The 11,131-nt window shown below is 51.8% G+C and overlaps 2 protein-coding genes across 2 annotated transcripts in view; one reads left to right on the top strand and one right to left on the bottom strand.

Moving 5' to 3' along the window:
- The first annotated feature begins 160 nt into the window (after window positions 1-160).
- Window positions 161-2,140, top strand: Rwdd2a (RWD domain containing 2A). The gene is made up of 2 exons (XM_013032273.1): window positions 161-361; window positions 1,233-2,140. Exons 1-2 carry the CDS (start codon window positions 161-163, stop codon window positions 1,908-1,910), a joined length of 879 nt encoding a protein of 292 aa, XP_012887727.1. The 3' UTR covers window positions 1,911-2,140.
- A 1,898-nt stretch (window positions 2,141-4,038) lies between these two features.
- Me1 (malic enzyme 1, NADP(+)-dependent, cytosolic) overlaps window positions 4,039-11,131 on the bottom strand; it is a 35,774-nt gene continuing 28,681 nt past the window's right edge. Inside the window, exons 6-9 of the mRNA XM_013032261.1 lie at window positions 10,963-11,105; window positions 9,046-9,219; window positions 7,498-7,596; window positions 4,039-4,862 (exon numbers count right to left, since the gene is read on the bottom strand). Of these exons, the coding sequence (XP_012887715.1) occupies window positions 4,692-4,862; window positions 7,498-7,596; window positions 9,046-9,219; window positions 10,963-11,105 (587 nt within the window). The 3' untranslated portion in view covers window positions 4,039-4,691. The remainder of the gene's footprint in view (window positions 4,863-7,497; window positions 7,597-9,045; window positions 9,220-10,962; window positions 11,106-11,131) is intronic.

Genomic DNA, 11,131 nt, shown 5'->3' on the forward strand with positions numbered 1-11,131 from the left:
CGGGGGGGGGTATCATGTTGTGTGCGCGCAGCCAGGGGTGTCGTGTCGTGTGCGCGCAGCAGGGGGGTGTCGTGTGTGCAGGGGGGGGTTGCGCGGAAGAGGGGTGGGGGGGGTTCGGACGCTGACTGCCCGCTGTGCCCCGGCCCCGCCTCCAGGCGCCATGGAGTCCTCGGTGCGGGACAGCCTGCAGCTGCAGCTGGTGGAGATGGAGATGCTGCTGTCCATGTTCCCGGGCCCCGGCGAGGTGCGGCTGGAGGACGTGAACGCGCTGACAGCGGTGAGGAGGTTCCTGGGCGGTGCCAGGGAGGCGCTGCCGCCGCGCATTGAGTTTGAGATCACGCTCCAGATGGAGGAACCCAAGGTGGGTGCCCGGGCCGGGGAGATCGGGGAACACGTGGGGCCCCAGCAGGGGGGGAGCAGACCGGAGGCGCTGGGGCTCCGTCAGTACCGGCATTTCTCGTGAGCGTGGCGCCGGTCAGCCACGGCCCTGCGCTCCCACGGCCCCGTGCATCTCGCAACCGGGCTGCTGCATCTGCGCTGCTTCCAGCCTCCTTCCCGCCCCGCCCTGTGCTAGGCGCGGGGACCAAGGCGCTGTCCAAGCAGAGGCCTGGGGACACTTGGCGCGCATCCTATGCATCCTATTTACATCCTAAATGTAAATGAATGTGCCCCTGGGTCTGCTTTCCCCTGGCATCGGCACGTGGACAGGCTGCATAAGAGCTGCCCTAGCACCGGGCGTGGGTGCTCACGCCTGTCATCCCAGCTGCTCAGGAGGCTGAGATCTGAGGATCGCGGTTCAAAGCCAGCCGGGGCAGGAAAGGCTGTGAGACTCTTATCTCCAATAAACCACTAGAAAACCGGAAGTAGCGCTGTGGCTCAAGTGGTAGAGCACTAGCCTTGAGCTGAAGAGCTGAGGGACAGTGCCCAGGCCCAGAGTTCAAGTCCCAGAACCAACCAAACAGAAGACATGCTCTAGGAGTCCACTTCGCCCTTTAGCTGTCACCCCTCGGAGCCTGGGCTGCCCTGGGAATGCCGAGTGGCTGCTGGTTTCGTGCGCCTGTCCTCCCCCACGGCCCCCCGCGTGTGGTGGGCCAGGGGGTGGCGTTGGCCCTCGCTCCTTCCTGCCAGCGCACGCATGCGTGGAAGGGACGGCGCGGGGAGCCCTCCACGGGTCCCGCGGCCGCCGTGGGGGGGACTTCCGGGGACTAAATCCGCTTGCTCTTGCTTTCAAGGTGACAATTGACCTGCAGGTGGCCATGCCGCACCTCTACCCGTTCGCGGCGCTGCAGCTGTTCGTCCGGTCCCCGCAGCTGGACCGCGCGCAGCAGCTGCTCCTCAACGACGACCTCACCGCCTACCTGGGCGCCTTCGACCCCGGGGAGCTGTGCGTGTGCGCCGCCGTGCAGTGGCTGCGGGACCACGGCGCCGCCTACTTCCTCCGCCCCAAGCCAGAGAGCGCGCCGTCGCCGCGCGCCAAGCCCGTCAAGAACACCTTCCTGCGCATGTGGATCTACAGCCACCACATCTACCAGCAGGACCTGCGCAAGAAGATCCTGGAAGCGGGGAAGCGGCTGGACGTGACCGGCTTCTGCATGACGGGCAAGCCGGGCATCATCTGCGTGGAGGGCTTCAAGGAGGGCTGCGAGGAGTTCTGGCGCACCATCCGCTACCCCAGCTGGAGGCACATCTCCTGCAAGCACGCCGAGAGCGTGGAGACCGAGGGCGACGGCCACGACCTGCGCCTCTTCCACTCCTTCGGGGAGCTGCTGCTGGAGGCGCACGGCGACTACGGGCTCCGGAAGGACTACCACATGGACCTGGGCCGCTTCCTGGAGTTCCTCAAGAAGCACAAAAGCGAGCACGTCTTCCAGATATTGTTTGGCATTGAGAGCAAAAGTTCGGACGCCTAGGGACGCAGGTGCAGAGGCCGGGCTGGTCCCCCCCACCCCCGGCCAGCCCGTCCGCCAACCACACCCACGACGAAAGGCCATCTGGACCCCAGAGACAGAAACCTGCCCAGCCCCAGACTTCTCCACTGCTCGTGGAACAAACAGGCCTTTTTCCCCTTGCTGTCAGCGCCATTGTGATGTCCCTCCGCTTCCCGTGTTGTCATTCGAATACTATTTCCTTGTAAATTAATAAAAACAATTTAACCACAGAAGCTGATCTGATTGAGGAGCAGGACAAAGCCTGGCTGTCAGTGCAGTTAGGAATGCATCCACCAGAATCGAATCTCTCCCTTTCATGATAAAGACACATTGGTGACACACCTCTTTCTTTCATCTCTCTTTCTAAACCAAGGATAAAATACGAGCACTTGTTTCCTCCTTTCTTACTGAAGTTGAACCCCTTATTTCAAGCTTCTTCTTTGTAGAAAAACGAGATACATTTATGGCTGAGAAATCATAGCAGTAAGTCCTCAGAAATAGTAAAACAGGGAAGTGGTGGTACTGCGGCTCAAGTGGTAGAGCGCCAGCCTTGAGCTGAAGAGCCCAGGGACAATGTCCAGGCCCAGAGTTCAAGCCCCAGATAGCTAAGCACCGGTGGTTCACACCTGCCATCCTAACTACTCTGGAAGCTGAGATCTGAAGATCAGTTTGAAGCCAGTCCAAGCTAAAAAGCCAGAAAGTGGAGGTATGGTTCAAGTGACAGAGCATTAGCACAAATGAAATGAGAGAGCATGAAGCCCCAAGTCAAAGCTCCAAATTCACATTCTCATACATACATACATACACACACACACACACACACACGTAACATCCTGTCAGTGCTTCCTTTGGCTGTTCTGTTGGCTAAAGGTGCTTGTAATTAGGAGACCACTTTTCTGAGTTGTTTTTTAAGGTTCTTACTAACAGCAGTGGCAATGTCCCACCCTTTACCCCTGTGCTAGTGTGCCTTCCTTCTGTACCAAGAGGAGGATATATGACTCAGTGGAGGGCTGAGCCATCTTGGTGTGTGGGGGCGGGGAGCGAGAGAGGTCAAACTGTATTTTGGCTATAAATCACTACTATCTCCTAAAAATCCCAAGTCTAGCCAGGTGCCAGTGGCTCACACCTGTCATCCTAGCTACTCAAGAGACTGAATGGCATAAAATAAGATAAAGGAGGTAAAATCCTCAACACCAGGAAGCAACCATCATTTCTCCCTGAGAATATCAAAGCATACCACGCATCAGTGTTACCATAGCGAAATCTACACTGGAGGAAGCAGAGATTAGAATGTTTTTGAGTGAGAATATTAGAATTGTACAGTAGCATATTATTTCAGAATACCTTGTTACATGCCCCCCAAGACCCATTACCATTTGAAGTGTAATAATTCTTTTAAATAAGTTATTTTACCATTACTTTTTTTCTAAGCTTTAATAGACCTTTGCATAGGCAAATACATTTAGTAAGAGCAATCTGACAACATAGAAACAGACGAGAAATAGGCATTGTGTGTCTTTTCTAAACCACTCTGTAGAAGAAAGCTTTAAGTGAAGGTTACCTTTCACACTTGAAACAATCTGTAACTTCCGCCTTGTGATAAAATCATTTCATAGAACAGTTGACTTATCGTGAGCATCTTGTCCTTAAAACATGACTTCAGACCCAGGAGATTCTCCAATACATTTTACCATACACATCGAGTGTTCGCCTGTACCTGAGCTTCAGAGTTTGAAACTGCTTCCACAAGTTCCATGATCGGCTTCTCAAGTCAGCGCATACACACTGGGAATGTGGCCATTCTTCCTCACAGAAAGTTCTTGGTAATCAAAGCACGTGACTATCTGATCCGGGATGGGCTCACAGTGGCTCTATCAGAGGAATGAGAGCCTAGGAAACCGGGTGAGCACACTGGGGGAGAGCACTCTGGTGGACCAGGAGCTCATCCGGGAACTGCCCTGAGGCCTGGCGCAGAGGCTCGCCTCTCCTTCCCGACCTTGCAGCTCAGGCTGTGCTGAACTGCGGGGCAAGGCAGGCAGGGGGCACTGCAGAGCAGGGCAGAGGCTGGTGCGTGTGGTCGGGCGAAAACGAGGTTAGCAAGGCTTTGGAGTGAGGATCCAGTGTGAGAGCTTTATTCTATGAGGTGTCACAATGACGGAAGAACATGAAAATCCAACTGCGCAAGGTGTTGTAAACAGCAGTGATCTTTCTCCTCTGAGAAACAGTAGATTCCGTGAGAGAGAAAAGGAGCAAATATAATCTAATAGGGGACTGGAATAAAAATACCTGAAAAGCTGCTTCTTTTCTCTAGGCAATAGAGTCATGTTGTTTCTGTTTAGCAAAAGTGTATTCCTAAATTCATCTGCCTTTTATTTGTTTTTAGAAAGTGGATTTTTAGCAAAATGGTCAACGAAGGAATTGTGGGGTTTAATGTTGATCATATCTATTTCTAATTTTGGTCTTCCCATTAAGTTTTCTATACAAAAAAAGATGAGTTTCTCAGTAGCAAGAGCAATCGCTTTTTAAAGAGAATTGGGGTAAAATAATTAAGATAGAAACCATAAATTACAAAAAGGTAAATCAAGTGAAATCATCCAGTGTGAAGTTTGTCTTCATTTATATTAATGATCTTCCAGGAAAATTTCAATTTTTAAAGTAAAATTACCCTATTCTAAGCATATCATCGTAAAAGATTCCAACCTTCAGAAACTAGGAAGGGCTGTTTCCAGCTCTCTGAGCTGCCGTGGAGAGCACGGGCCGTGGCTAGAGGTCGGCTTTGGTCTGCATTTTCCGGGCATTGGCTGGCCAGGGGTAGCATTCGGGGAGCAGCTGGTCATACTCGGGAGAGAACATGTGCGCACGAACAAACGCTTCTTTGTTCTGCGGCTCCGGATAAACCGTGGCCGTCTCTTCTTGGTATGCATCTTTCACAATCTAGAAGGGAGAAGAGAATATTAATTATTGGAATAAATAGAGGGCCGTGGTGAGCACACGTCCATTCCAAGAATGAATTCAAGCAAACTGTTCACAGAAACGCACAGTCAAACGAAGACGCAGCCCTCAAAGGCTCATGACAAGTCCTATTAGCAGGGGTGGAAATGACCCCAGCAGCTGTGAAGCATGCAGGGCCGAGGGTAATGCGTTGTTTGGGAATGCCACGTGTGCAGAGAGGCCATCATGTGACCCCAATGCTAATTAGCCTGGACAGACCGCCTCCACTGCCCCGCAGCTGCAGCTGAGCGCAGAATCCCACACAGCCCCCCGGCTGACGCCGCGCGCACCTAATGCAGCAGCCTGTGGTCCAGCTCCCCATGCATCCCAACCCCAGGGTCGGGTCAGCGCTCCTGGCTGCTGTCACCACAAGCACTTGCACCTGTGGCTCACAGGGCCGCGCCACAGCCCGGCGCCCCCTCCTCCAAGGAGCCTCAAGGCTGTTCTTGTCCTGAGACTGATGGCCAGACAATGGTGCGTGGACTTCCTGTGGTGCCTTCTGTCCCCGCTCCGTGCTCAGGTGTGGGTGCTTGTACTGTGTGTGCCCACACGTGTGTGTGTGTGTGTGTGTGTGTGTGTGTGTATGACTGTACTAGGACTCAAACTCGGGGCCTCATGCTGTTGACTTTCTCAAGGCTGGTGTGTTCCTAGACATGAGCCACACCCCCAACGCTCCACCACCAGCTTTTTTGCTGATTAGTTGGAGATGAGAGTTTCACGGGCTTTTCGGCCTGGGCTGGCTCTGGACCACAATCCTCAGGTCTCAGCCTCCTCGGTAGCTAGGATGACAGGTGCGAGGCACCCCCATCTGGCTTGCACGTTACGCTTTCATCCTTTCAAATCCAACCGCCTCACAGTCCCCAGAAGGCAATTCCAAGCCCTGCCCACGTCCACGCCTTCTCTGCCTCTCACCACTCAGAGGACACAAGCTCAGCCCTCCCAGCCCCACACCGCCGTCTCCACCTGCACTCTCTCCTCCACCTTTCTTGAAGAAAAAAAAAAAAGGGTTTCTTTCTCTTCAAATTCATTCTCAGGAGTTCTAAGTAGACCACAGAGGCGCGATCAATACACTAGACTTGCTTGGGTACGTTGGATCCCTCTCTACGTAAAATTCCTCTTGATGAAAAATTACGAACAAATATCTATGATAAAAGGAACCACCTGGACAGTTTTGTATCCTTCTGGTGTTCTTTGCTCTCTTACTTTCTCCTCCAATCACTTGTTAACTCCTTCTCATCTATTTTGTCAAGATAAACTTACAAGGATGATATGCTATTAGTAATTAATAATTCAACTAGTAGGCAACATTGGTATGACATAGGAGTCTAATCTGTCATAAGTAGATCACTTTGCAGATGAAAGAATCTGCTTCATAACAAGACATAATGATACATGCATAGTAGGCCGTGTTTTCTGCTTAACCTGAAAGCGTTATTTTCCAACTGGTAGCAGTATGAGCAGGCCTCAGGAGACACTTGCAATATTCCGGTCACAAGTCTAGAGGAGGCTGCCATCTAGTGGGCAGTGGTTATAAATGCTGCTAAAGGCCCTTTCTGCCTAGAGCCCTCTAAATGCCCAAGGGACCATGTAGAATCCCCCAGTCTAAACACAGAACTACTGTCGTGGGGTGAATTTTGTCCCTACCACCTCTTATGTTGAAGTCCTAACCACTAAGCACGTAGGAGTTCAGTGAGGCTGTGAATTTGGTGTTTTGTTTTAATTTGGGGGTTGCGTGGCTTGAACTCAGGGCCTGGGCGCTATCCCTGAACTTTGGCCTAAATCTCAACTGTGTTCTTGGTCTGTTAATCTATAAATCAGAGGGGCCTGGGTGACAGGTGGCTGCACAGAACTGTGCCCCCCATCTCTGTGTGGAGTCCACAGTTACAACAAGTTACATGTGTGGCAGGGAAAGGCATAGCTGCGCTGAGAGGCCGAGGGAGAACGCGGCCGACTGACAGCAAGCCGACGGCCGCAGGGGCGATTTAGGATGAGCCAGTGAGCAATACCCACATGCATTTTTTGTTTTTGGTTAGTCATGGGGCCTGAACTCTGGGCCTGGGCGCTGTCCCTCAGCTCTTCAAGGCTAGCACTCTTACCACTTGTGCCACAGCACCATTTCCAGCTTTTTCTGCTTATGTGGTGTTGAGGAATCGAACCCAGGGCCTCATGCATGCAAGGGAAGCACTCTACCACTGAGCCACCTTCCCAGCCCCCCCCCCAACATGCATTTTGAGGAAGACTCTCACATAAAAATACTTCATCAGCCAGGCACCAGTGGCTTATGCCTGTCACCCTGGCTACCCAGAAAGATGAGTTCTGAGGATCCCAGTTCAAAGCCAGCCAAGGCAGGAAAGTCCCTGAGACTCTTATCTCCAATTAATCAAAGAAAAAGCTGGGAGTGGAGCTGCAGCGCAAGTGCAGCACTCAAGAGCACTAGCCTTGAGCAAAAGAAACTCAGGGACAGTGCCTGGGCCCTGAATTCTCACACTCACACACACACACACACGCGCACACACACACACACACACACACACGCATAATGAGCAGAGGGAAGGCAACAGAGCGCGTGTGGTTTTACCCTCACTGCAATCTTCAGCGACACGTCTCTAATGGTGTTGAGAGGCGGGTAGAGCCGGCCCTCCTCTAGGTGCTTGTCTGACACCTGCTGAGAGATGACCTGAGAACAAGAAAAGGGGAAGGAATGCTTTCAGGTGAGCCCTCCAGACGTGCAGGCCCTCAGCTGAGTGAACCAGCGCGTGCAGAAGCCATTCCTGCGGGCCACCCGCTGATTTCACCGCCTCTCACTGTGGACACAGTGAGCAAAGGCAGCGCGCTGTCCCCATGTGGGGAATCACACCGCTAGGGAAAAGATGGGGAGACTCCACTGAACCCCGGGAGCAGGAAAAGAGAGAGGAGGAGGAAACGCAGATGAAGGGACGGGAGGGAAAAGAAGAGGGGTGCAGTGGTCCCGAGGGCGGGCGTGGACGACGGGGACACGGGCAGGAGATGTGTGCGAGGAACAGCCAGGACAGAAGAGGAAGAGCAGGGCGGGAGATCAAGGTCAGGCTGCCCAGGAACAGAGCTTAAGGACTAGGCTGGATTTTGGAAGTGCCCTGAGGCCACAGGAATTCTCCTGGCTTTCCAGGCGGAAGGGAGGTGCTATGGCTTGCACACTTTGATGCCTGCTTGGAAAAGTGCCACCACTAGAAACACCAACACTGACAGTGAGAGGTGACTGATACATTTGGGCTTTGCTCTGTTTCGTGTCAGTAGGAGGGATTGAACTCGGGCCTCGGGCTCCCGTTTGGATTTGTAGCTCAAGGATGACCCTCTACCACTTGAAGCACACTTCTACTTTCTTTTGCAGATTAAAGAGTTTCTCAAATTTGTCTTACTCAGGTTGGCTTCAAACCGAGATCCTCAGCGGGAAGGACAGGCATGAGCCGCCGGCGCCCACCTGACCATCAGTCGGCTTTTTAAGCATGTTGTGTTTGAGAATATGGCAGGGCCTTTCAGTGGAATTATCTAGCAAGTAACCAGAGTTATGGCGGGAGATGAGAAATACACAGATTTGGTGGATTATTAGAATAAAGATGACAGAATGAAGAGCTGAGATCATTGAAAGCGTATGAAAAGGAAAGAAAAAGTAGGATTAAAACAATGAACGCCAGGAAACAGACTTAGTTAAAAAGAGATGAAAAAGAGGAAAGCAAACACAGAACTGAATTACAGGGGAGTGACACTGACGCCGTGGCCGTGGCTGGCATGGCTAGGATACCAAGAGCACCCTTCAAATGACTAGACCTGTTCTCCCTGGTACCGACCCCCCCCCCACTCCCAGTCATTTTCACTGAATGAGAACTACAGGACATCGCACACTATTGGTCACCAGGGGGCGCTAGAGGCATTCAGGAACCGGGCACTAGTCTGGAGGAAGGAGTGAAAGGTCATGATTGCTCTGGAAGACGATGGAAATGGAAGAAATGTTGACTTGCTCTCTTCCCCTGGGGAGCACAGAAACCCTGAGGCATCCCTGCCACCGGGGAGGGAGGGAAGCGGGGGGCACCTCCTGCTCTCCATTCCCCTGATCCAGGAGTCAGGCAGCGTGCAGGGGGTGCTTTCGAACCTCGGCAGTAGTGAGGAAGACCTTGTCGCTGATATGTTTCAGGCCGCACGTCACGACCCCCAGCGCCACGCCAGGGAACACATAGGAATTGTTGCCTTGGCCGGGGTGCAGGGTCTGTCCGCTCGGAAGAGTGACCGGATCGAAAGGACTGCCACTGGCAAAAATCGCGCGGCCCTGCAACACAGAGACACAGCACCAGATGACACACGGGGCCGTGGGCAGCGCTGCGGTCTCAGGCCGCAGTACTCAACCCCTGTGAAAACCGCAGAGCCCTGTGACGTGGACGTGGACTCTGAAATGGTGGGGGTCCTTGACCCCCAAAATGAGCGAAGCTGGGAAGTATCATCGCTCTGGCCCCAGCAGCCATTTCCACACGCTCCCGGGACACACTTCTGAACACAGAAAGGGCGTACTGGCAATCACATTTGAGTTCAAGGCACAACTGTTAGTGACAAAATGACTTCCAGTGTTTTCTGTCTGACAATACAGAGCATTAGGGGAGATCAGAAGAGATGAGACCACATATCTTTGACGCATTCCAATCTTAAAATATACTTATGCAAGTTTGGCTAATTTCACACATGTGAATCACAGACTGTCAATTCTTGAGGCCTGCTGAGCTTAGATGCAGACACAATCATTAAACACTGGTTTGTTGTGATCCTGTTTTTACATAGTAATATGCTAAAACTTTGTGATTGCACAAAAGACTGTGGGGTTTTTTCTCTCTCCTCCAAGGACTTATCCAGGTGCTGGTGGCTCATGCCAATAAAGCTACTCAGGAGGCTGAGATCTGAGGATCAAGGTTTAAAGCCAGCCCAAGCAGCCAAGTCCAAGGGACGATGATCTCCAATAAACTGCCAAAAAGCCAGAAATGGATTTGTAGTGGCTGAGCACCAGGCTTGAGGAGAACAACTCAGAGATAGCTCCCAGGCCCTGAATTCAAGCTTCAGGACCCATGCACACACACTCACAACACACACACACACACATACATACGCACACACAAGTTAAAAAACACTGAGGAATGGGAGGCAACCTCCCAATCTACAGACAGGATACAATCAAACTTAATGAGGACCCCAAGATCACCCTAAATAAGAGCCATAAGCCATGTAGTGGTTCCTTGTCCCCGAAAACATCATTTCTAGTTCTAGCAATGAGAAGCACAGCATCGACCAGACTCCGATTTGTGGAGTGATGTCACTGTGATTTCCCCTCTCTATTCCAGTTTGGATTTATTTCCAAAGTTAAAGAGTTTTACGTAGTTAAAACTCAGTCCCTACTCTCTTATTCTGGCATTTTCACCTCTTTGAAGAGCACAAGTACAAAACAGTATCAGATAGGTGATTTCCGTAAGCAGGAAAGGACTGCCACCCGAGGACAGAGTGTGTGGCTGGGCTGGCGTGGGGACAGCGGCCCACAGGCCCCACCCGAGCCCTGGAAATCCAAACCCAGAACTCAGCAAAGCAAAAATGAGGCTGTGGTTTTATACTGTGTGCTTCAGGGTTTGGGAAGAGCTAGTTAGAACTATTTTAATGACCATCTGAAAACCACAAGGCTCCTTTCTTCTTTCACTTTTATGTGTAAATCGCAGATACTCCTCCAAGCCCTCGGGGAAGATGGTCATCGCTGAAGTATGACAAGATTAGTTTTTCCATAGAAGAGGAGGAAGAGACAATAACATCCAGGGAAATCAAAGTGTTCTCCTGCTATGTTCACTGCTTTTCATCTCTTTGTCTGTCCATTGTGGGATGTGAACCTCAGGGCCTGGGTGCTGTCCCTAAGCACTTTTGCTCAAGGCTGGTGCTCTACCACTTGAGCCACAGCTCCACTTCTGGCTTTTGGTCACTTTGCTTTTAACCTTGGCTGTACTGAAGTAAGCACCATAGCTACTCCCTCAGTGGATCGCCTCACCTGAGTGAACTTGTAGCACTGCTCCGCGGAGCACTCTGCTTTGCTGGTTGGATTACTTAAGGCGAAAATGATAGGTCTCTTGTTGAAGGCCGCCATGTCTTTGAGAATTTGTTCAGAGAATGCACCACCGATTGCAGCCACTCCTAAGGAAGCAGAGAAACCAGCAGTC

This window comes from Dipodomys ordii, unplaced genomic scaffold (genome assembly GCF_000151885.1).
Source record: "Dipodomys ordii isolate 6190 unplaced genomic scaffold, Dord_2.0 Scaffold152, whole genome shotgun sequence".
Classification (NCBI taxonomy): Eukaryota; Metazoa; Chordata; class Mammalia; order Rodentia; family Heteromyidae; genus Dipodomys; species Dipodomys ordii.